The following is a 26873-nucleotide window of genomic DNA, read 5'->3' on the forward strand; positions in this document are numbered from 1 at the left end:
ATATACATGCATAGGATAAAGAATATTATTATCATTTCATCCGAATTAAAAATACATAAATTGAATTTAACCAAAAATGTTCAGATCTAGGATTTTTGACAAGATTATTCAATTGAATAGAGCAACAATATTTAATTAAAAATTTTTTCAACACAGCACAGCCAAATTTACTCTTGGTTTCGGAGATTAAAAAAGTGGAACAAAATAATCAATGCAATATCCAATTTTTAGGCACTCAAATTTACCTCCAAACCATAAAAAAATATATTTTAAACAACAATGAACTTGGTGAGTGCATACTTTCACATTAAAACAAAATAGAAATACAAAACAAAAATCAAGAGGTCGCAGGTTCGAGTCCTGCCACGGTAAGTTTCCCCTTTCCAAGGCATGGTAGTTCGTGTATTTTTAATTGTTAAATTTGTTGAATACCCCAATATAAAATGGCCATATGAGCTGTATTCGGTGGTTTGTGAATAAAAAAAAATGAGGCAGGATCTTGACTTTTTTCACTAATATTTGATACATAGCAAGTACATATATATTTAAATCAGTTTGTACGATAAAATCTCACAAATGATAAACGATTTCTAAAAATTTTCAAAACACGTTAGTTAAAATTGATTTAAAATGGAATTCACAAAAACACACTTCAATTATTTTCCTAGAGAATAAAATAGCAATTACGTTGAAGTAGTGTCAAAGTAACAAAAACACCAAGCATAACTGCAGTGAAGTTTTCTCAGGTCAGGTCCTCCATTTCTCCTTTCGAGGAGAAATGGAGGACCTGACCCGGTGCAAAACCCGAGAAAACTTCAACGCAATTGTTCGCCGGGAAAAAACCAAAAATTATATCACCAAGCATAACTCATTTCTCTTGAATGAAAAAACATGATAATCCCATATTGAAATATTCTCATATCATACATAAATATGTAGTGAAATCAATCAAAGAAGGATACTTAACAGAAGCCAATCACATCAATGATCATTAATTTCACAACCCTCTGGAGCAATGATAGTAGTAAAAACCATCTCTAGTTGTAAGCCACCTGAAGTATAAATCCTGATTCATTCTGTAGTTCTTTCTAGTATACAAACATGATGTCAGCTAAAATAAGTGTGCCCTTACCACAACCAAATTTGACTTTGTTTAAAAGATGTTTTTTGTACGTAGGACAAAAGGTTTTTCATTTGTTACCCCAATCATGCTTTATTTCAGTCTTTGAAAAAGTTTTTGTGAAATGCATATTCTTGGCTTCTCACTTAAGAAAGTGTAGAACAAATATTGTTATAAAATATTGATGTAATCGAATTGTAAATACTGCTTTAGTTGTTTTTTTCATGTACGCACTTAAGCTTTGTTAGTATAGATTATCAAGGTAACACAAAATGAGCTACACTATGTAAAGCATAATGTATTATTATTTTGGATGGTAGCCCCAAACAGGTTATCCTTTGCAGCTACCTAAAATGACTAAATTTTGCTATTGACATGTAATTTGTGTGTGGAGTAATAAAATTATTTTTTATTATTACTAATTTATTGTCTAGTTGTTACAGAATGCACAGATTCATTCACTAGAAAACTGTCTCTGGTGCAAGGCACAACTACATTTATTTCATAACTTCCAACTTGATACCAAACTAACTTATCTATCAACCTTGAGCTTCAACCTTCAACACCTTCACACTGAAGCACAAAATCATAAACAAAGTAATGACAAGATGTTCTATATCCTTTGACCGTGTGAATTATACATTAATAAATAAATAAAGATGTTATTTTAATTCCTTGAGTGATTCCATGGCAATAAATTAATATCGCCCCTTGATAATTCATTTGTACTTCAACACCATCACACATTACATGGGAAAATACTGGTATATATTTGTTTATTTACATCTTCTTACTCTTGGCATTAATTACCTTGAACTTTCAGACACGCAGGACTAAAGCAACAGAATGGGTATACCTAACTAAACTGAAAAATGTGCAGATGATGATAACATTTCATCTCAAAACCTAGGTCATTACCATGAGACTTATTGTAGATTTTACCAATTTTTTTCTTTTATCCACGAAAAATGGACATTATCTTCACCCTTTCAGACAGACACACATATTTAAGACCCAAAAAATATTTGATAAATTAAATTGAATTAATACCTACTACATTTAGAAAATAATAGTTTTATTGATCAAATGATTATAATACTAAGAAATGACATGATAAAATTTCCCTCTGGTTTGAAATGAAAAATCACACCTAAAACCGTAACAATAAAATATTTATCACGGTAGTTTGAGTCGTCTGACCTATTCATCTTTCAAAATAAAATAGACAGTAAGTCTCCATATTTTTTCATGTGATTTTCATAGCATGATTTTCTAACTGTTGATTCCAAAGAAAAATGTGGGGATATCAACCACACAACACAGAGAGCTCCTAAAAAATTACATCAAACAGCAATTCCTCCTCACTATACAGCAATAATGACTCACATATTGGTATCAGGCATTGAAAGTGGAGGAAAAAAAATGTACTCAACATTTCATTTTACAATAATCCGCAATAGGTGTAAATCCAACGAGCATTCAAATTTTCATTACACGAGGTCGGCAGGTCAGTTATCCCTGCTTATCCATTGAATACTTTGAAATACATATAATAGTGTCACAAAAAGACTTAATGAAGTTTTCATAGAAGATGAACAAATTTTCACCACAGCATACTGTAACAGATACTATTGGCTAGTAACCAAAACAAATGCAAGGACTAAAAATACATGAATTTAACAAATTATCACTGAAAAATTCATAGTGGGGATAACACCACATTAATATTTCCAAAATAACAATTAATTGAAGGAAAAGTAACATTAGCAAATAAAGGTTGAAATATATACATTCACTGAGAAGGAAAGAAAGATTTTCAATGCAACCCTACTATATATCATAACAATAATTTCCATGAGATTAAACTCTTGAGTCACATAAAATGAAATTTAAGGCAACAGTGATATTATGCAACAGCTTAACTACTGAACTAAAGGAGTATAACCATTTGGTATTGCACACAAACAACATACATTTCCACGACCATGAATGGAAAGTCCTTCCAACATGACTGTAATGTGAATATTCTCACTTAGATTTTAAGTATATACCAATTAACACATTCAATGCGGGCCTGATTTTCATGAAAGTCATCAGAATTGGCCGATAAAATATGAAAGAAAAATAGAGAGCGGTTTTCGCGCCATTACTTCCGATCAAATTCTGCTATTTACAAATGGCGCACATAGATCGAAAGAGGGAATCTTGCTGAAGGCCATACACATGATCGGAAGACTCGGAAGTGGATATTAGTCACGTACGGAGGCGGAAAGGGCTCCCGGCCCGACCGGCAGAGCACATCAAATGACATGCTCCGTATCTTGGCTTGGACGGGATCACGTCAATTGACTCCGCGCTGAATGTGTTAAGTGCAATAACTCCTGTTTTTATAATTTAATTTTAAGATTCAAATTTAATAAAGAAAAAAAATTATTGATAAAATTCTTATTGAAAAAAAAATCTTTTAAGCCTTCTGAAATGAAATTACAGGAACAAAATGAAACTAGCATATTCATTCCTAAGCCGTGCCTTCTTGTATCCTGCACAACCCCATTTTTTGGCTGGCTCATGAGCAAAAAACTTTTTAGCGCTTTTTGGGTGCGGTCTAATATAGGAACTCATGATTTATGGGTGAATCGATAAATTTAATTCATGATCAGAGGTGTCATGGTGCCGGAATACCATTCAGGCACTGGTTATAACCAGTGGTCCCTGTTATAACAAAAGATATAACAGTCAAATAACATTTTAATCGATATTGTTTCCACAAAATTTCTAATACATATATACATTTGTAACCAAAACCAAAAATTTTGTAGTAAAATGTAAATAATAACTTGTAACAAAAAACACCCAGAGTAATATTTCACTTCTAAAAAAGTTAAGTATGTCCCGGTACTGCTGATTTTGCCATGACGTCACTGGTTATGATACCATGATTGTTGAAGTTAAATAATGTCAGAAATGTAATTCTGACATTATTTACCAATGACTCTAAACTCTGGAGAAATGAATAATAGGATTTTGAGGGGAAAATGGTGCTTGGCTTACATGAAAATATGGAGGATTCGTGTAAGTCGTGCACCCTTTTTTTTCACCGATATTTCCGCGAAAAAAGGTGCATGGCTTCCATGAGTAAATATGGTATTAAAAATTCAATGGCAAAATTTATTCAATATCTAGCTTACCCCAATGAAGCATATCATCACCCTCAGAGGAAGCAGGAAAAAGTACCGGATGCAGAATCCAAGCATCCAAATGATGGTCAATTTCCAACTGATGAACTCATAACGCCTGTTTGTCCTAGTCAACAAATTCCATGACTGAAAAAGCAAAAGAACAATCACAACCCACATTCAGGATAACTATGAATCAAAGACAATGTGGAAGTTGAAAAAAAAATTACCTTGAGATCTTCAGCTTCGAACCTGTGAGTAACTTCGTCTTCAATTATAGCTTCCACACCAGCTTTCACGTAATCTAAGCAATCGGCCAATTCGAATTCCCTTTTTAAGGTTTCGAAAGACCTCCGCCTGGGGTACTTCTCCTAAAACAGAATGAATCAACTTCAGTTCAAAATTTTTGCCAGAGAAATATATAAATGCCTTACCTTAAAAATATCCCATTGAATCCAAGTACCACTTTGAAGATTTATCAACAATTTTATGTCTCCCGCCAAAAAAAATGAACCAAATGTTCCTGGCTCTTCAGTAATAACTAAAGAAACTGATTTAATTTATCATTAGTTCACAGTTACAGATTTAACTATGACGCAGTTTCAGCCAAATACATCATGCTCAATTTGACCCATGAAAAACTCAAAATAACAAAATAATAGAGGGTAAGAAAGTAATCTAAAGGTATTGGTCAAAAAAATAAAGGAGATATTTAAAAAAGGGAGGGAATAGTAAACTAAATCCTAGGATATAACTCAGTCAGGGTATGTGGGTAATGAAAATTAATTCTGAAGTTTGTTAAATATGAAATTTTCTAATGTAATTTTAATCATAACTACCCTTACCGACTTTATTTGACCATAACAGGGACCCTCATCCATACCAAACTACATACGCCACTGAAGATAGAATTGCCATTGAAATTTTGATTACTATGGCAACAGAAACATTTTCCATATTCCAACAGCTAGATGCGACAACTTAGTTGGCCACATTATCGGACATGATGGCCTGATGAAGACTTATCGTTGTAGGACTGGTGGAAGGGAAGAAGGGCTAGGGATGGCATCAAATGAGTTACGTAGAACAGATTATAAAGGATGTAAAACAGAAGAAATATGTCGCTATGAACAGGCTAGAGGAGAGGAGAGATGAATGGAGAGCTGCGTCGAATCAATCTTAGGATTGTTGACTAATGATGATTATAATACCAAATAGTGCATTACTCTGAGTTGAAAGTTATAGTAACACAAATTGAAAGACTCCTCATATGTTCCAATTTAAAGGACAAGGAGAAGCGTACGAAAATTGACTGAATGAAAATTTTATTTCCACATTCAATTTTTCATCCAGCTCCAAATTTTCATTACCTCTCCTTTGTCAGACAATGAGTTCTCCTTGAGGTCCATTTTCGAGTAATGCTCGTTGTGATTTAACTCCATGTGATTGTGGTTGGGCCGATGGTTACACTCTGGATCAGGTTCCAGGATCAGATCCTCCCTGCTGATGAGCGTGTGGTCACCACTCGGGATGTGTCCATTCTGCAGCTTCGAGTTGACCATCCCATCGCTGCACTTGTGGTTGGAATTGGAATGATTGTTGGCCATTACATGGTCATACGGGCCGTTGCCCACCTTGTTATTCGACGAATGGTTTGCACTGTATCGGTTCGCGGTCATCCCATGCCCTCCATCCTCCTCACTCTCGCTCTCCGACGAGTCCATGCCAATCTCGTACCGCTCCCTCCTCCTTGCCTTCTCAATGTGTACTCGTCCATACTGCAAAGAGACAAAACAGCAAAATATGATCATCTGTGCTAGAGTAAGGGGTCTGAAATACTAGCAGTAGACATAGGCAGATTGCGGAATGGGAAAGGGGACACATTCCCCTGTTCCCCTTCCCTAAATTTTCACTTCCATATTGGCTTTAAAAAAATTGCATTATTTTCAGGTAATACAAAACATGATATAATACAAAATGTAATGAAAGAAGCCAGGTGTTGTAATTAAAGTTCAATGGTATCAGACTCAACTATGTGGAAGTTGATATTCACAAATGAAAAGACGACTTTGTTGACTTCAGAAGAAAACAGTACCAAGAAAATAAATCAGTGGAAATCAACGAAGTCGTCTTTTTATATGTGTAATTTAAGTATTTGAAAAAAATTGCCAGGAAACTGTAATTTAATAATATGCTATATTTCCACCACATTAATTCTGAAACAAATCTCTATAATCTAAAGCCCCCCCACCAGATGCTTAAAAAATAGAAAAGATTCTCAACATGATTATCATTACATTCGTTTTTTTTTGTGTATTACTGAGCCGAAATCATTCATTAGGGTGGTTTCCTATTACTTTTTTATGGCCCAAATCGAAAGATTATTACTCCTGGAGTACGTATTTCACGCTTTTAGATTTTAAAATGACGATATCTATTTTTCGCAATTAAATGAAAAGTGAGAATTTTCAAGCGCGAGAAAACGCGACGGCTAAGTAGGAATGATGGGAAAAGCCCATATGACATATTTCTGGTTCCAGCTGTAACTATGTGAGGGTGACCTTGGGGCGAGGCTTTGAGCACTGATACGATGTGAAACTGCAGTATAAATTACGGCAACGCCATTGACCGATAACTCGAAAATTACCGACGAGGGACCGGTCAGCTCAAGCACAAGAAAAAATGAGAAAGCTAATAGACCGGCGGTACGTGGGACCGACTTAATAACAGCTGACCTCAACAATATTCACTCCCAGCTGCTCGCACCAGTTCACGGTGATGACAGGGACCCACAGTGAGAATGCACACCGCCCAGCGCTCAACACAGGAAAAACCTCAGACCAAAACTTTCCTTGGCACATAAAGTGGTATATTTCAATTCTTCCGCATGAACGGACGCGAAATTCCTATAACTAGGCATGGATAAAATTACCCTTTGCCGGGAAACTAAGCTCGGACCTTTAAATTTCGAGACTGTTGAGCTGATTAATTGAGGCTTTCCGATTCCTCAATTCCCATGACAATTTACTGATGTTTACCGCGCTAGGAGTTAGACCCTAGGCCCGGAACTAAGGCGGGGCAGAAGGAGCACGTGCCCCGGGCGGCAGATTTCAGGGGGCGGCAGAATTTCAAAAGTATATCTAAAAACATAATTTAATTTGTCTGACTACATTATTAAATACAATAATTATTAATTTATTAATTATTAAGCAATAATATTTTTAAAAACTTCTTGATAGCGAACATAATGTGTGGAATTTCAACTACCGCATCTCAAAATAAAAAGCTTACGAATGTATTATTTTACAGTGGTGGGGGAGGGAGGGAGCGAAGAGGGATCAGGGAAGGGGGGACGGCAAACTGATCTTTGCCCACCCCTGACAAAAGGCCCACTTCCGGCCCTGTAACAGCGGTCCATCAATGGAGACAACGCAAGGGAGATAAAGCTTCGCCAGTACAAGCGGTTAGCCCCATTCCAACGCTAGGCTAGAGTAGGCGGTAAATACGCAATATTTGAATTCAGCCCCGATAACGGCGATGAAATTATTATTAATTGCCATGGAACAATTTATCTATGGCCCGGGAATCGAATCGGAAACATACGAAAAGCTTCCACCATTATATGGTCCATAGTTCAATTCCCGGTTCGGGAAAATTTCCCAAGGCAATGGATATTATTGCCAACTAATTGAACAAAACTAACGCCATGATATAGTGCGATTAATCTACTGAATTCAAAAGAAGGTAAAGGACGACCAATGGGAAATATAAATAGCAACAAGAATGGGGCGGAATACAAAACGTTAGCGTCAATTCACATTTGATCCGGCACACTCCTGCACTGATACGGAAAAAGTAATTGTAATCCCACCGATAACTCTTTCAAAGATAATTTTCAACGGTAATTAATCACAAATTTGACACTATTATTGTAATTGGGCCCGATTACATTTTTCAATACACTTCCTATCACTGATAATATGATATACATCCTATATGATTGTTTATATGCCCGATCGCTACATCCGCTCGATGACTTCAATCCAGGATCAACGATGCCGCTGTCCATTAATTCAAAAAAATTTATTTTTTAATCCGAACGTGATTACCGTTTCCTCTGTTGTGGGTCCAGCGGGACTGAAGAAGCTAACCACAGCCTCTCGGCAACGTCGACCTTCTTAGGTCGAAGGCATTTAACCTCTAGCTTCCTGACGTCCCGCGGGCATTGGGAAATAGGTGAGGCAACATCGAGCACCTCCAGCATCGACCGGAGACTTGTGTGTTTCTTGCGAAGCTGCGAGCGCAAGAGGAAAAGTAATACACTCAAGTCCAGACTGCCCATAAAAAATGGAAGAGTTCCGTCCGTTATCGGCGACTGCAATGAGCGAATGCACGCCCTTCAATACATCACGTGCGAAATGCGTGATGGATGGTAGATAGCAAGGAGTCCACCACATAACGAAGTTTCATATGCTACACCACCTAAAGTTTAACTACCAATGCTTTTCAACATTTAATCAATTATATACGCCTTGCTATTTTAATTTTACTGGTTTCAGGTACGCATGCTTGATTGCAATCCAAATCAAAGTGGATATCCAATAACAATATCATTTTTTGCTCATTATCCAGGTGAATAGCAGTTTATCAGCTAATAGCAAAAAACCCCTAGCGGGAGGATTCTTTTCCCCCCATACTACCAGTAGAATGATGTATTCCATCTCCCTTTCTCGCTATTTCTCAACTTACAACCTCAAATTCAATATTCCGATGGATTGCGCAAATTTCATGCAACAAAATCCAGTGAGCGCTAGGAGCATGAAACACAAAAACCAAGGGAGATGCTGAGACCAGTTTGGGTGAACCTTGAGGGGCCTAGCGCCTAGGCAAGAGTATTGTATTTTTTCCCACCACAGTGATTTCAGTACGTTCTTACTCCTAACAACTAGCATGAATGACAAGAGCATTAATTGGGGCGCATACTGAAGCAAAGAACTGATCGCATCTTCAAATAAGTTAATTTAACACAAGGGTGATGATAGGCAAGAGTTACGAAATTGAAGAGGAAATCACCCACTCACATTTGTGATAAAAAAGAGCCTAACCAAGTGAGCCTAGCATCAGAACAAAAAGGTAATAATAAGAAAAAATTGGAAACACCGATGCAATCGTGCAAGCAAGAACACCATAGTAAATTTCAAGGAATGTTACTGAAACAGACACGGAGTACTGAACTTTTCAATGAGCAAATATAAACAAGGTGAGCTGAACCAGAACAGCGAAAGAATCAATTCATCATCGTGCGTATGTATATCCGTTGAAACCTAGTGTCCCTTGAATTATCAATTTAATTAAGAACCAAAATCGGTCGATGGTCGGCTTTACACTCTCCACCGACGAACAAGACTGGGCAGCGGTTGATCATTCACTCTGAAAGACTGAATATCGGAGAAGCCACAAAAATGTCACACCAGAAGCATGTTCAATCGGCAGAGGTGGCCGCGATGCATACCAACCGATGGGGAACAGAGAGATTGGAGGGGAGGCTATTAGGTAAAGGTGGGATCGAGGGAGCAAGAAGGAGGGGACAGAGGTCAGTAGGAACGTCAATTATCCGAATTGAACCTCTGAAATAATACATATTCCTCCTAAACACATTCAGGTAATCCCGAGAGCTTTCAACGTACAAATCACTGAGATTCTTCTTCAGCATATGAAGTGACTTAGGAGAGAAATGAAAATCAAGAGTCTAGCATACATTAAGAAAAAATTAGAGGTCACAAAAATTGGAGAATTTCGTGAAATTTGAGCGAGTCATCCCATGTATGAACGACTTTAAATCTATTTGTAATAACGCAGCAGCTTTTATTTAAACAGTCGAAAAAAAATTATTTGAGATTTAACTTTAATACGTGGTCCTTATGCGTCCTTGAAGTTTTGAACCTGAGGTTATTGATATTTAAAATATACGCTTCGGTTCGCGAAGTATGGAGAAAGATAGGTTATTAGTTAAATAAGACATGGCAATATTTGTCGTGCCACACATCATACAATGGATAGATAGGCAATTACTTTTACTGGGACGTTGTTCCGCAATTACGACAAAAAAATACTTTTAAAACTTTCTTCGAGGCTTCAATGGAATAGAAATAAAACACAAAGAGCGATAAATATTCAGAAGTATAAAAGTATTATAAATACAATATTCAACAAGTACAGGGCAATATGAGAACTTTGCATCGACTTGAACATTGATATGATTCGCCTAATGTAGCTGACCCGACTTCAAAAAAATTTAGAGAGATCCGTCGCCCTGGGAGAAAATGAAAACGGCCAACAGGTATTTATCCATAATTCAGAACGGAATCAAGCCACTTATGTCACAGAAAGCATTAGCATACCTTATGACGCGATCGTGTTCAGAAACGCAAAAGCAGCGGCGAGAGAGATGCCCAGTACTACGCATCACCAAAATGCGAGGACCCGCAGGGGGGAGTATTAAAGCAATGGGAAAATAATCAATTATATCCTAAATTTAAAAAACGAATTATTGTTATAGATCATTTGATTCATAAATGCACTTAAAAAACTGACCCACAATCGATATAGCAAATGGGATTTATTTTTAAAAAATATGAGAACTTAGCATCGACTCGAACGTTGCGAAGATTCTCAAAATGTATTTGAACCGATAAAAAACATATAGCTCTATCGTACTAGGAGAAAATGAACACCGCTAAATGCACTAATCGTTAGGTTACTGTTTCACGGCCTTCACATCATAAGAAGCATTAGTATACCTTATGACGCGATCGTGTACAGAAACGTAAAACAGCGGGGAAAGATGTGCGTAGTACTACGCATCACCAAATACGGCGCGCTCCCCCTCTGCCCCCCATCCCTATTCGTGGGGGGCATGTCATGGGAGGGGGAGGGAAGAGAGGGGTCTCTGGTGGGAACACATTGCAGCGATTTTCACCAACGACGGAGAAAGGAAGGGGACGGGCACAATCTCCCACTTCTTTCCATTCGTCTCCTCTAGCGGCCAAGGTCAGTCAAGCGCTCCGGGAGGAGAGGGGGTTCTCGCATAAGAGAGAGGTGGGGAGGGAGGGAGCGAGGGGTCATTGAGTATCAACGGGAGGAAAGGGAAACGAGCCTCTCTGAGAGACAGTGACACCAGCGAGCCGGCAGAGGGCAGCTGATGTCCACGAGCAGTGAAGAGTGGGCACCGCATAGTTTTCCAAGCCAGATTTCCAGATAAACGATTTTAATTTTTCCTGGTGAATACTCCAGACGAATATTTCTCGGGTTCTCAGCCAGGTTAATGCTTTTATAAAAGCCGACGTTTCGGGAGACGACTTGTCTTCCATTCTCAAGGCTGTGTTACTTCATGGAAGTCCAATTTCACACTGAACCGGATCGACCGTTTGCCGTTTTTTCAGATTAGGTAACCAGAAAAGTCGGCCGTGGGGGAACATAGCATTAATTAAGACCATGCTATTAGATGGGAAGATACAAAAATCCTTTGCCACGCACAAAGTTACTGGGACCGCAAGATTAAGGAAGCAATACAGATCCGCCTCAATCCCAAAAATTTCAATCGGGCTTTCACCTTAGCAATACATGGAGACCTATAATCAGCTGTATAAAAAACATAAGGGTTGAATAAGGGTGAAGAATTTCAAAAGACCTACAGACACCTGAGCCGCATTGTTGTCCTCGGTAAGCGGTTGATCCGGTTCAGTGTGAAATTGGACTTCCATAAAGTAACACAGCCTTGAGGATGGGAGACAAGTCGTCTCCCGAAACGTCGGCTTATATTAAAGCATCAGTGGCGCAGCGAGGGGGCTCCCCAGAGCCCCCTCGCTTTATCCCCCCCCCCCAGAGCTCAGAGAAATTTTGAAGTTTAATCCATTTTACTTAATTGGATTGATATTACTAATATAATAGTGTAACGATTAATAAAATATCCTTCAGAAAGCCGTAAAAAAAACTCACCATTTTTAACCATTCATCTTAAAATTCCGCAATTTATTAATCCTTCACCTACCGATTATCCTGGTGGGTATACCATACCCCCCACACACCCTGGTATTAGTTGCACCTAAACCCATCCCCCCAAGCCTTAATTCCTGGCTACGCCCCTGAAAAGCATTAACCTGGCTGACAACCCGAGAAATATTCGTCAGACAGATTTCCAGATGATTGGTGATCGCGCCAGCGAGGATGGAACACAGTGAGGCGTTGAAACGGGAGCCGCCTCTGTTCCTAGAAATTGAGGCAAGATTTGATCGCGTCATGTGCGACTGCTGACCCGTTCTCGAAGAGTTCATTGAGATAGGACGCGGTGTAGGAACATATGACGCTTTCCCGTCGTTATTGGGGCGTGGAGAGCTACTCTAGTCTCCCTCCGCATTATAATGGGCTTCATCACCAACTTTTTTCATAGCCGATTGCGATATAATTTCAAAGATACAGAGACTTGTCTGTTCCGTTTTTCGATCCGTCGCCCACTTCTAGAGATATTAGCGGCGAAAAACCGAAAGCTTTAACCCTTTCGCAGATAAGTGGATGACGTCACGAGCTCACCCCGAGCGAGTTAACGGTTCTTAGCTGTCCCTTGATCATGTGCAAGATCCTCGCGCGTTGCGTTGTCGTTCGCATGCTTATGAGCGATTCCTTCCGTCAATTAGAGGTTATACCCCTCAATAAGTAAATCATACAGAACTCAAATGACGTCACTAACTCGTTAAAAGTGGGAGGAAACTTAGTAGTCTTATTTCATCCGCGGCACTTATCTTCTCCTTCCATCCACCGAATTCTTTAAATGGCCAGCGATTTCAGGTCTGCGTTTGCAGCCGTATTTCCATCGTCGCTCAAGTTTCAGACCGCGAGTCGTTCTACATTCTCTTGGCTAATCTCTTGCGTGAGATAAGCGTCTAATACCGACGATTTTCTCACACTCGACATTGAGAATGACTCTGGCACACAAATGTCGGGGACGATAGACATTATAATAAGCAGGTGGACTAGAGTACCTGTCAATATCGGAGGGAGTCTGTTCAATCACTTTGTCATGCTTCAACGAGCAATATAAAAACGGTGATCATAACGTCCTTCGTAATTCCTGACATGACCTTTCGAATCAATCGTTCCGCAGCGACAATAATATAGATATGTCACTTCTAAATGCTGTATTTGTTATGGTGTCAGTCTATGCATGTTTTAAACAGCCCACGTATCTTCCCGATCCTAGTTATCCTATCTCTTTTCATTTTCCTTTCGAGTACTTCACATTTCAGTGCCATGAATAAAGCGATCTTCCAAGACAAATCATTCGTAATACCATCGCCTAAAGTCACACCCCAAGCGATAAACTTTCAATTTTCTGAGTTATAAAAGTCACACCCCTTCATATTCTACTTAAGTATGGTCAAGAGTTCATGGAGAAGCTTCAAGTTAATGAAAGAACTTCATTTTTTGCAGGCAATGAGATGTAAACAGCCAAGGGAGATTAATGGCGCCGTAGGCAATAACAGACATGATAAATAATACCTGGATCTATTTTTTCGTAGAGAAAGCAACCATTCGTCACTGATGTACCGATACTAAACGAAATAATGCGTGATAAACAAAACTACTTATACGCGGTAGGAATAAGCTCAAGGCAGTCACCTTTTCGAAGGGGACCAGTAGAGAAAATTATCGCCAAATTAAATCCACAACCACAAGCTTCCAGCCACTGTAAAATTTTTCGCTTATCTTTATACAATTTCAATTCGTATTTAATTAATTGACGGGAATTACGGAAAAACAAAGCCAATGCAGGATACTTAACAAAGGCTGTAATTGAGAAGACTAAATGAAAAAGTAAATATTAGCTGGTGCTAGAGTTGATACAACTCAATTGCAGTCCCCCTCTCCCCATGCCAAATCAACACGTCAAACAGCCACGTACGCTGAAATCTATATATCATAACCTCAAAAATATTCAAACCTATTCATATTTATAAGCTTTTTTCCTTTATGGTACATCAGCTCAATTTCTAAATTGTAGAAATAAATTGAAAGTAGACATTCATAGCCCAATTAGATGCTATAATTACTGGTGTATCGATTCAATGCTGGGAAACTATTAAATCACCATGGCAACGGCCATTGGCTGGAAAGACGAGTATGGGGCTGGACCAGGCCGGACAGAATATAACCTCTCAGGCGTCAACAAGCGGAACCATAGAATAAATTCGGCCAATGAAACAAATATTAGACAAATTTCCTCGATTATTGATGGCGCAAAGTGAGGTAACCATTTTTACTTTAAAACACATGTAATTCAACAAAAGAAACGACTGTTCTATTTGCTAGCCATGATGACGTTGTCAATTACGCATCACTTGAATAATTCCCGCCATAAGATGAAAGAGAAATGCGAAACTCAAAAGAATTCTGCGCAACAAATAACACGCGGAATAACAGTTCACTGAATATGTGTATTGCGTGAACAAAAGAAGGGGATAGGAGCGGCTGAGCATGCCTTGCACGATATTCTTGAATTAATATGAAACGTTAACTTGATATGCACTAAGGGACTAGTGCTTAGCTCTTCTCTCACTTTGACACTTATTTCTGCGGACAGGTGCATACATACCAACCTGTGAAATACTCATATGCAGTTCAAACATCCCATAACCAAACCTAATACATATGAAAAAAAACCAATTCAAACTTACATTTTTGGACTTTCATCCGCTGAAAGTGGGGTTCGGCCCCACTGTGCGTCGTGTGCATCAACCACACGGCGTGAAATCACTACGCATCGCAACACCCGAGCTCTTGCGCTCAGGTCAACCACACGACCTTCGATCGGAGCAAGCCGGATTACCCACCAGACGGACCCCTTCCCCGGCCAGGGATCCCGTCTACAGAATGTATTAGGCTCCCCCGAAGCCGATATTAGCAATTCAAAGGAAGAATGCCCTTCACCTAGTCGGATATAGATCCGTTTCCATTAGTTACCGGCACTTTGATTAAAATCAGTCAGACTAACGGCGCAGGGAGAATAAAGAATAATTCGATACAGGCCGCGCCCGCCCGAGGTGCCGTTCGATTCACGCAAATGACTCGCGATCAATTTTGAACGATACGAATGAGCACGTCAAATGGTTAAATATCGGATGGAATTCCCGCAGACGTCGGACACAACAATGTTATGCAATAGGATAATTTCCAGAAGGGACAGTAACTCCCACTGGAGTAGTTTAAAACGGGTAGGAGATCAGATTAAAAAATGAACTTTTTTCCGCCCTTTAATCCGATTTTTTAAAGCAGTTCCCCCTTCTTCAAAGTATTATATATTAATAGTACTCATACGGAATACAAATAGTTTACGTGTTCGGATAAATTCCAATGTCCTCGAAAGTTTATGTCGTGAGGAAGTAAGACAGTTTGATTTCCTCTACAAGAAAAAAAATCATCCAATAAAAATGGCTATAACTATTCAGAAGCGCTACACATTTCCGCCGCGACTCAATTCCTTGAGTTCATGATACATACAGATTAAGCGATAAAGCTCTAAAAACCCATCTGAGCGTAAGAACTGTAACAAACACTTTATGTCTCTCTAAAGACATAAAAACTGGTGATATCTGGCATCCAAAATTTGATAGATTCCTGGATTTATTTTTATCGACTCAGGATCTGATAGGATCTTCTCTTTTGCTGGCGTTAAACGCATCATCGCAGCTTGATCAAATAAGGCTGATACGAATAGACTTTTGAACAAAAGTACTCCCTTCCCCGTGATTCTCATTCATCCTACCGACATCAATGTTCTAGCATAAATTAAATGATACTTTCTCCACCAGAAATACAAAAAAAACTCACAGCTAGCGTGACGAATATATGGATTCGACCGAGTCATCGATTCCCTGGCTCATCTAAATAATTATTATAATGTTCATTCCTCTTCCATTAATACTCATGTCACTTAAATCTTGAAATTGTAGCATAATACTTACAAAAAATTTATCTGATGTCAAAAATCCTTCATCGTACAGGTAGCTAGGGAACCGAAGACTTGGTTGAGCCCATATATTCTTCATACTTATAGTTGCGAGGCTTTTGTGTACCAATGATAGAGAGTAGATCATTTAACTTATGATAAAACATTCATGCCGGCGAGATTGAATTAGAATTTACGGGGAATGAATCATTTTATTAAAAAAAGCCCACTGATAAAATGAATACTATATGAAGGCAAGTGCACTTGTTCCTGACGACGGCAATGCAAGATGCTGATGTAAGATCACCTCAATTCGGTTATGTTAATCTTGAGGTAGAAAGGCAATCACTTTAATTAATTAACCATGGATTTACAAGGAATGGCCTCAGTCAGAATTATAATTCCAATCGCACAAGCTCCTAATCACCAGAGCATCGCAATGGTTCATAAGCATGAGATGAATGGAAAGATAGATTAAGATCCCCTTATCGCTCTCGAAAAATGGGCTTACCGCTGTCGCAAGCGATTGGCAGAGCGCATTTGAACACAAAGGAGGGGATGAGAAGCCAGGGGGTACAAGTGATTTTTTTCTTAACAGAGTTAGGTACAGTAACTGATGGAAGAAATATACAAAAACTTGGTGGCCATGGGATACTCTCGAGTGAGTCTCTGTTCTGTGCTGACATCGAGTAGAAAATCAAATGCACTACTAAATATCTATTTTTGCCGTCGTTTGTTTCCATTGCCCAATTTCTGTTCCTAACAATGTAAATAAAAAAATCACTTGTGCCCCTTGGCTTCTTACCACCTAAAATGGTGTACAGTATCACCACTATGAATTTTCCGTGAGACAGGAAAATAGGAAGAGAATGGCAATACTCACTAACTCACTCACTCACCGCGTGCTTATACTAACAAACTGGTTTTCAAAAGCGGACGGTAAAGCTCGAACCGTAACAGGTCATGTAAAATACAAAATAGGCACGTAAAATACAAAATTTGGTACAACAGAGCCGAGTTCTATCCCCTCGTATACACATAAAAGTTCTTACAATATGCGAAAAAATCGGCGCAGGTATTGAACGAGGATACAACAAAGACTCCATAAATGGCTTTTAACAGCCGCGCGAGTAACTGGGTTCGTAACCCAGCGCTTTATACACTCTTATTACCACGCCGATCCGAGCCCGATAAAAACAGAATGGACGGAAGACATGCAAGACGAACTTAGTGGATACCCATTGGAAAATACGTCGCAGGCGAGAAGATAGAAATCAGTAAGAGAAAGTGGTGCATACCTCGAAGGATAAAGTGAAAATAGTAAAAGCACATTCACCTTCGCTGGAGGAATTAAACCAGGATGTCCCCCACATATAAAAGCCAGCTCGTATATTCTGATATCACAACGAAATTTGATACCGTTTAAGGGTTTACAACAAATGAGCCGAATAATTTAAGCATAATGATACTGTGAAATACACATACAAAAAGAATAACAAAAGCTTAGAAAGAGACGTTGTTTTTAAATAATGGTTGTGCGAAGATGTGCTAGCTTTCAGATTTGTTTATTTTCCAGGCTATAAAAATTCACTCACTTCGTAGATTACGCGGTATAATCGAACATGCACCATTAACGTCAGCACTCAAAATACCATCAAAGGGAACGAGAACAAACAGTCGCAACAATTATACAAAAATTGAAAGTGATTGTAGCGGCCAATACTTTATGGAACTCCATTAAAACAGTAAAGAAATGAATTCCTGAGTAGAATAAAAAAAATCTTCATCAGAGGGATGCAATAAACTACAGGATTACCAGTAGTGATTCTTAACGTGCGAAAAAAGACCTTGTGGGCAAGATCAGAGGCGGATAGAGGTGTAAATTAGGACATGGATTGAGAAAATAAAAGATAACGGTGGAATTCATGAGGGATCTTTCCTTTCTTCATTAATTAATACTGTTATTATGGATGAGCCAGGTATTGTTAGCCACATTTTTTCAGATTGATTGAAAGGTAGGTGTATAACTTCACTAACGAAAGACGAAAAGGTCTCCCTTGAGACGACACCAGAGGTAGGAAGTCACCTCTAGCTATAATGTGGCGTGGCCATCCGTTCCTCTCGCCTACGATATAAAATTTGGATTCGACTCACGCGCTCTCCATTACGTCATGCAATGGACACGACGACCACGCTGACCACGAAAAGAAAACGCCGACGCGTCGCCAGAGAACGGGTCACCATCCATTTGAAACTGCCACGCCAACTCCTTCTCCACAAATTCCACCCATTTCAATGAAAATATTAGCAACTTAGCAGCCATTGTTTGGATGCAACTACACATGTGCTCACTCGAAGTTTTCCATTTTTGCTGATGATGTTTCCTGCATTATGTTACTCTTGTAAAACAAGAAAAATTAGTCTCGGATACAATTTTTTAGAGGGGAAGTGGGATTTAGTGGGTAGATCGCTTGACTCCACATCGAAGGGTGCCAGTCGAAATCCCGGGAGAATAAAAATATGGAATATACAAATAAAACTCGGGAATTGTTAGGTGACTCAGGGAAAGGAATTGGCTATATGGCTACAGCAGCCCAAGAATTCGTAGAATCATAAGAACAACATAATACTCCTTTTTTAATTTCCTTTAAAATAATTCTTAGATTGCGATTGTACAAAAAAGTAGGGCTAAATTATCTACTAAAACAATGGCCGCGACTGTGGAAGAAAAACGAATGAAATTTCACAGAAGTAATCTATAACGAATATAGATAATCCTTCGAAAACTACAGTTATTGCACATTAAGAAACCAAGTCAAAATCCTGAAGGGTACCCTTATCGCCGTGTACTTATAAAGAAATAATGAATCCTCCGAGAATGATCTTTTAAATGCCGATTTTATGGTCGAATTATTCACACTCCTTTCTCCAATGATAAAACTAAAATATTCTAATAACATGAAAACTGTATTTCCTACTATCATAAGCAATTGTAATAGTTTTATGGAGAATTTAAAATGCAATTACGTAAAGGACTGGCTACACGATACATTAACAAGTACCAGTTAATATGTGAATGAATGAACGATTTCGACACACTGGAGCGGAATATGTACAAATTCATGAATCTCATTAGAACAGATATTTTCGGTTCATGAATTTACTCATTCATTTTTACGTATTCATGTATCGTAGAGCCAGTCATTCACAGATACAATGTGGCTAACTCCCCTACATCATCCATCCCTACACTCACGCCCTTGCAACTAGTGCTTTGCCTTCGGATAAAAGCAGCAGAAAAATTAGGACCCGTCGAAAACGTCCGATTGATAACAAAAGTTGCCCACACGTGGCAAACACCTGTAAATGAAATTTCAATGTAAACACAATTAAAGAGTAAATTCCGGTATTTTGAATTATACTCTAGAGGATACTAACGACTCAATGCAACGCTCAGGTTACGATATTTTAATCTTCTACGAGTATTTCCAATAGAGAGAAATATTTTTCTTCAAGTCTTACTAATTAATGAAAATTCGCGAGATTACTCTCCACTAGCACTCGAGACTCGAGGTGGAGAATGCATGGGCCAGCTCTGAACTGGAGAGTCAACAGGGGCGGAATAAAGTCGTAGTTTTTCGGGGGCAGGGGGTATTTAAACAGTTTACGCCGCGCATACGGTGGTATTCAATACTTCTCAGCGATAACTCGTCTGAGGTCTGATATACGTACAAAATTGACTTTCAGATATTCGTCAATTATTTTTTTATGTTTTTAAGCCGGTGAAATAAAACCTTTAATAAGAGAAGAACCTTTAACTTAGCCATCTTTACAATTTTTCCGTAAACTATGGGGGAGACCACCTCCCCACACTCCTTATTTCCAGCTTAATCCGCCACTGATTGCGAGAATCAAGTATAGTCGGACGTTCTCCGCGCACCCAAGGTTAGTTCGGCCTCTTTCGAGAGGCGCAAGCGAAGAGGAACGAAGAAATCGACGACTAAAATGCTTCCTTGACCGAAAAAAAATCTTATCCAACTGCAGTTGACCCACCAGCATACGAACGAGTACATTATCACCTCTAAACCACTGAAGATTTTTCCTTCTCTGGCGGTGCACGGAAGACGATGAGACCAATCGCATATAAACGTCAAGTAGTCACTTACGATTTCGTGCAGTAAGTACGAGAAAGTACTGCGCAGTAGAACGGAGAAATCTGATAGCATTGAATGGAGTGTAGGGAATGTCCATAAAAAAAATTCGAACGAGCTAATGGGATCAAACAAGTACATTCCATTTAACTGCGAAAATTACAGCCTTACACATTTCGATAACAACATTTGGAACTAATTTAGAACTGAATAGTACCTCAAATCCAAATATTTCCGAATAATTTTATAGCTATCTTAAATGACACAGTTACCATGTTATCGATGAACTTATGCAGCGCAAATCAAGCTCGGAATAATGGCATTTTTAGCCAACGGGACCCTAGACGAAAGAGTTCACAACAATCGTATATTATTGTAACAAAAAAATTAAGAAGAGCAAGCAGAGAAGAGAATGCTACCAAAAACACACATGCCAAACTCCCTGGAAGAGGCTGTATGCAGATGACACACCAGGGCTACTTCAAACAGTTTTTTTAGAGCAAGTATGCGAAAGACGAGAGTAAACTTCCTCGCCATTTTTTCGCACTTCCCGACGCACAGGTGTTTTCATGAGTCGGCAACGACATCACCCTAACCGAGGCAATCAAGCGCTCGATTTAGACTGAAGACAAATAGAAGAGTCGGATCAATTATCGCCGGGGTACCACCGATAAGTCTAAATGAGATATCCATCGATCTCCATCACGCTGTACAAAAACATCCAAACCGACAATCCATTCCTTGGGGTGTGCGTATAAACCGAAGGACAATTTTACGAAAAGAAGTTAGAAGTGATGAACGCACACTTTCAGAGTAATGCCAAATATTTTATGCAACTTCGAGAACTTAATGAGAGATAAGTGCATGCGGGAACAGAGCCAGGCATGTTGAGAGGCAGGAGGAGAGGTTTTAGATAGAGGTATCAGCAATTTCCAAGTCCCTAATAAAATGAAGAAATGGTAAAAAATTATCAGAGCTTCCTAATTTCATAAACGATGTGTTCTAGTGAAAGGCGCATTATTAGTAAAAGCACAAGATTGCAGCATAAAAAAGTAATTATTCCGCTTTATCCTTTATTATGGAAGTTACCATCGTAATCAACAGCGTATTTTCAGCCTGAATTCACTACTCGCGTAGGAACGAAAAAGAATGATTAGAGAATTGGATTTCAAAGAGAGACTGTGATAGAAAATAAACCTCATTTACATTTACTGCTAGCATTAATAATTTAATTTTAAGTCAAAATAATGAGGAAAAAGAAAAACAATTGATACGTTTGTTTCAGCAGGATAAAAGGATTGTTAACACGGACGGACAGAATAAAATTTCCATTTTTTCCATTGAATGGGGGTGACCTAAAGGGTATCAAGAAGTAATTATGAAAGCAGTAAATGTGAAACGCAAGAGTAGTCTCCAACGTAATCGTTAGGAATCACGTCACAGGCATGAAACAAATCACATTGTTGGTTTACTGGAACGGGAAGATTCGCAGTAGTGACCAATCCCAGCCTCTCAACCAGAAACCCTTCACAAGCACTTACACAAATCGAAGGAAACTTTGCAATAGTTGAAGGGGCCTCGCTAAGGTCGACTGGGTTGAGAAGTAGCTCGATAGGCAGGCAACAGATCGAATAACTGAAAAATACGTGTATCTTTATTCTCAAATTCTATCACAATAGACAAAACATTGCATACTACCCTGCAAGCCGCCTCAATAGGCGTGTGGGGAACTGGGTGTTCGGACACCAGCCGTTTACACATAAATGGAAAAGCTCTAAAACCGAATTCCCATACCTATCTGTTCGGCAAAATACCTCTCTTCATTTATCGTCTGTCAGACCTGGAAATGTAGTGGGATTCTAATATGATGTTCTCCGTGTCGCTATTAAAGAAATCCATTCTCAATTACTCATGCAATGGAAGCCTAGCGCGTAGCCTCAAGTCTCTAACGGTTCCCGACCTAATTCGTTTAACATCTGCGTAACGCTTTCTGTGAGCCCGCAGCAGTTTTTGACGAATCGCGGAGCTTTCTTAGTATAATATCACAATAGAATAATAGTGGGAAAGGAGCCAAAATAACGCACGTTCCCATCGAGATGTTTCGATTTTATATTCGACACTTCGATATCACCGTTAAGTGCTTCATCACAGGCTATCGCGCGGAGGCGAAAGCAAGAGAAGTAGGTACTTTCCTTAGAAAAGTCGCGTCCCTTGGGGCGGAAATTCCACTGTTTACGCGAAACGAGGTCTATGCCTAACTGACACGCGGGTTTAAAGTCGTCGTCGGCCCATTTCGACGGCGCTATTTCGTGCGACCTTAATTCTTATTGACTTCCTCCATTCTGGGAGTAAGAGGGGCGCTTAAGCCTACGGGGGAAGTGGGGAGAGTAGCGAAGTTGTAAGAGGGAGCGGCAGGTCGACGATCGCTCGCTCCGTGCGGATGAGGCGGCAGTGATGTCCCGCACAAAAGCAGGAACTGACTGACGGACGCTCGCTACTCCAGGATGAAGTTATGATGTGGTATTTGGAGGAGGCGTCCGACAGCTAAGGTCATTTGCACCATAGGGGAAGGTGGAGTAGAAAGGGTTGAGAGAAACCCGGCGTCGGCATTAGCCTGCTCTTAACCCTCTCAAGTGCCACCTGCTTGGAGTGGCACTGGTGAGAAATGACAAAGGTATTTAAATTAAACGCAACATCTTCGATAAAAAAATTTGTTATGCCATTTTTTGGTACATCAACAAGCTCTTTTTATTTTACTGTTGTTATATCAATTTTTAACTGCATTTAATCCAGATTTTCATTCGAGAATTCAGCTGCTGGATAACTTTCAATTTGAACGATTCAGTGCCTCAAAGCCCATATTTCGCCTCGTGGCACTTTCTTGCTGAGAAGCAAATGCCGATATATCGGCCTGCCACACTAACAGGGTTGACGTCCCATCCGATGGACGGAGAGCTGTACTTGAAGTGCCCTCCACTACGCACTCACGCGGAGAATCAGGGCTGTCACTGAAACATCTTTGCCACCGCCGAGAATAGTATCCGGACCTTCTGGGTGGGAAGTCATTCAAGCCACCTCACCAACCCGATCCCCCACCAGGATGAAGTCCCACCTCATTTTAAAGACGGCTTCATGAATAAGGAACGACTACAGGATGTGGGAAGGTAGTCGTTGTAAACTCCGAGTAGATATCTACAAGATCGCTCAAGGTGGCAGAAAAAGCAAAAGCAGAGGCCAACAATGAAACCCCAACGTCAGTATTACATAGCACGAAATGAAAAAAGTTATCAAATAAAACAGAAAGTCCTGATACTTCTCTTCCCTGGTGAGTACCCAAATTTTCCAAGTATTACACGCACTAATACAAAACGCGCACGCATGGGCCTTTTTCCACAAGTTTCAAAATTTTCAAGGATAACTCGCAATCATATATTTACCTACGCGCAAGACACCCACAGAACCTTGAATACTGAAATGTATATTCTTGGAACCATTAAATTTCTCATTTTTTCATAAACCAGAGGGAAATCCAAAGCAAATACAAATATAATTCCACAGACTACACATTTTAAAGCTTTTCTTTACTTTCCGCGATACTTTGAATTCACGGATTTCATTAAGCGTTAATACATTAATACAATATGATAAAAAATTCGTTTAGATAGGTCGATAGAAAATCTCAACAAAAACACCCAAAAAGCAGGCATTGCTCGTTTATATACACGGTGCGAGCCCATATCCGAATTGGGAGCATTTATATAGGGCGCATTTCCTCATTCGTGACTGTTTCGATACAAACGAAATGTTGAAACCGGCACTCGTACACCAAAATAAATTTCTGTAATGAGATAAACGAGCGTCACGCGACGAAAAATTTGACGTGGGTTCGAGAACTTATCGCCCGACGATGGCGGCATCTAGGGATTAAACTTCCGTCACCAGATGACGATCGACAAATTTTTATCCGCGGATTCCCATATAAAAAACAAGCACCAAATATCATGCTTAACCATGGGAGACCGATCCGCAACCAAGTAACAGGTATAATTCATGACCACACGTAAATGAATTTTCATTTTGAACTTTTCTCTCATTGACTCAGTGAAAACGATCTTCCAAAATGGAAATAAATACCCACTTTTAATCACATAAGACAGAAATTTGATTACGTAATTAACGCTACCAGTAATGTCATCAGGATATTTATCGATTCTTTCGGTTACCTTCTAGTGTATGACTTCAAAATAAGAAAATTTTAAAAAATCTAAAATTAAAAATACTGACCAAGGTTTTTTTAGAATCATTTATGAAATAATAATTGGTAACATTCTACCTATTTGTTCTCTATTTAACTTCAATTCATTGATAACACGACGCGAAGTTTATTTTGGTGCTAGGATGGTTCCCACACTCACTCTTTAATCGATTTCCCAGGATCCCTTTCGAATTATTTAATGAGGGAATACGTGCGGAAAAGGGAGTATGAAAAAACCCCATTGAAATACGGGCTGACTATAGATATATCACCCCATTCATAAAAATGGATTCAAGCAGCGGGCAAGTTCTCACCTAAAGTAAATAAAAACGAGAGTGATTTTCGAATTCCGCTCCCATAAATGTCAGTAAAAGAGATCAGGCGTTCGTTCTGATTGCTCATGCGTTTATCCATTGAAGTCAGGATCAGATCGACCCTCCATCCGCTACCCGGTGGACGCACGCGGTAGCTTTAAGCTCAGCCACGAGATAAATGAATGTAGCAGTGGAATCATTCTTCTGAATCGAAAACAAAACTCCAACTGAATGTCATAATAGTGGATCAAACACCTACTTTAATATAATTAGAAAGTAACAAAGAGAAATTTAACTATTATTTTTTTTCGATCTCTAATATTTACATCTAAGTCTGAGGCACGACACGGTAATCAATAAAATTAATGACATCATTACGGGACACAAATATACCAGAAAAATGTTTTTTTCGTTATTATTTTCGTCCTCCCTTTTAATATCCCATTCGCAGCACGAATGCAAATGCTGAAGTAATTAATGAAATAAGCCCTTTATGCCCACATCACGTATTAAGATCAAAGAAAAGAGATAAAATTTCGCCCAAAAAGCACGATGAATGACCTTTCTCTTCATTAAAACGCTAAAAATTCCTCGTGCGACTCCATCCTTCAGCGCGCAAGCGTCCAATGATCCTCTTTCCGATTCAGATCAGTGAAAAATTTCTGTTGGTTTCCAGGTTCCACCGATTATGCTCACGGTAGAACTTACGGTTGGAGTATGCTTCCACAAAAACGAAGCATGGACAATGACATTAACAGAGAAATCAAGGTTGTCTCGGAGTCTTCCGTGGCGTACAGAATTTGTGGATATCTCCATTTTCCGGGTTATCGCCGCGTTACATGGTCACAGGTAACAACAGTTTCGCCAGGATTCCACCAGGCGTCTTCAGGTCGAAGTGGTGCTTTCGGTGTTTTTGCCGTGTATGTATATATAGCTCTCCCTCCTCGCGGCCGCGGTGTTGTTGGCCGTTTACCCTTGCTGCTGCGCCGTGATTGGTTGGATTTCTAAACACTCTCTTCCAGGCGTTGGTTATATTGTATAAGGGTATAGAGGTTATACTTTATCAGAGAAATCAAGGGTGGAGTCATTCGAAATGTGGTGCTACAGAAGAATGATGATAATCAAATCGATCGACGGAGTGAGCAACGAGGAAGTCTTAGTGAGTAGAAGAGAAGAAGCCTCGTGTAAACCTCGATAAGAAGGCGGAACAACTTAACCAACCATATCTTGAGGCAAGATAGCCTGATGAAGAAAATCGTCGAGGGACGAGTGGGTGGCAAGAAAAGAAAAGGAAGATATAAAATTGTTTAAGGCCTGATTTTGTGGAAGTTTGCTAAATCCATGATAAAAACACAAATGGTAATTTCCACACTATTTAATTTAACACTTAACGACCGACCATAGTTTCAACACTTTTTTTCATTTTCAATGACATTGAAAATGACACAAAGTGTTGAAACCATGGTCGTTGGTTGGATGTTAAATTAAATAGTGTGGAAATTACCATTTGTGTTTTAATCATGTAAAAGGAAGACCTCGAATAAATATATGGAGCAGGTAAGGAAGGCTGTGAAAAAGAAGAAATACGAAGGTAGGTGTTAAAAGATTAGCTGAACGGAGAATTGAGTGGAGAGCTGCGTCAAACCAGCCCAAAGAATATGCCATGGAATGGTGAAACGCGCTGTGCGAGTTTAAAATAAAATTTCAGGGGAAATAACAAACTTTGATTACCCACCATGAATGCCCTACAAAATTACCCTTGCCTTCAAGATAGGAGTTCCGAACGGATGGGAGTGGTTCAGCTTCAACTGGCTGCGGCCGCCATAAACCCGCCCGAGACAATACCCTCGGCAGAC

The 26873-nt window shown here is 39.3% G+C and overlaps 1 protein-coding gene across 2 annotated transcripts in view; it reads right to left on the minus strand.

The window, feature by feature from the left end:
• Positions 1–26873, minus strand: part of LOC124156380 (glycerol-3-phosphate acyltransferase 3) — a 138112-nt gene that overhangs the window by 7847 nt on the left and 103392 nt on the right. For both annotated transcript variants that reach the window (XM_046530907.1, XM_046530905.1), the window contains exons 2-4: positions 5667–6074; positions 4527–4667; positions 4309–4443 (exon numbers count right to left, since the gene is read on the minus strand). In XM_046530907.1, coding sequence (XP_046386863.1) covers positions 4309–4443; positions 4527–4667; positions 5667–6074 — 684 coding nt within the window. The remainder of the gene's footprint in view (positions 1–4308; positions 4444–4526; positions 4668–5666; positions 6075–26873) is intronic.

The sequence above is a fragment of the Ischnura elegans genome, chromosome 3 (assembly GCF_921293095.1).
Source record: "Ischnura elegans chromosome 3, ioIscEleg1.1, whole genome shotgun sequence".
NCBI lineage: Eukaryota > Metazoa > Arthropoda > Insecta > Odonata > Coenagrionidae > Ischnura > Ischnura elegans.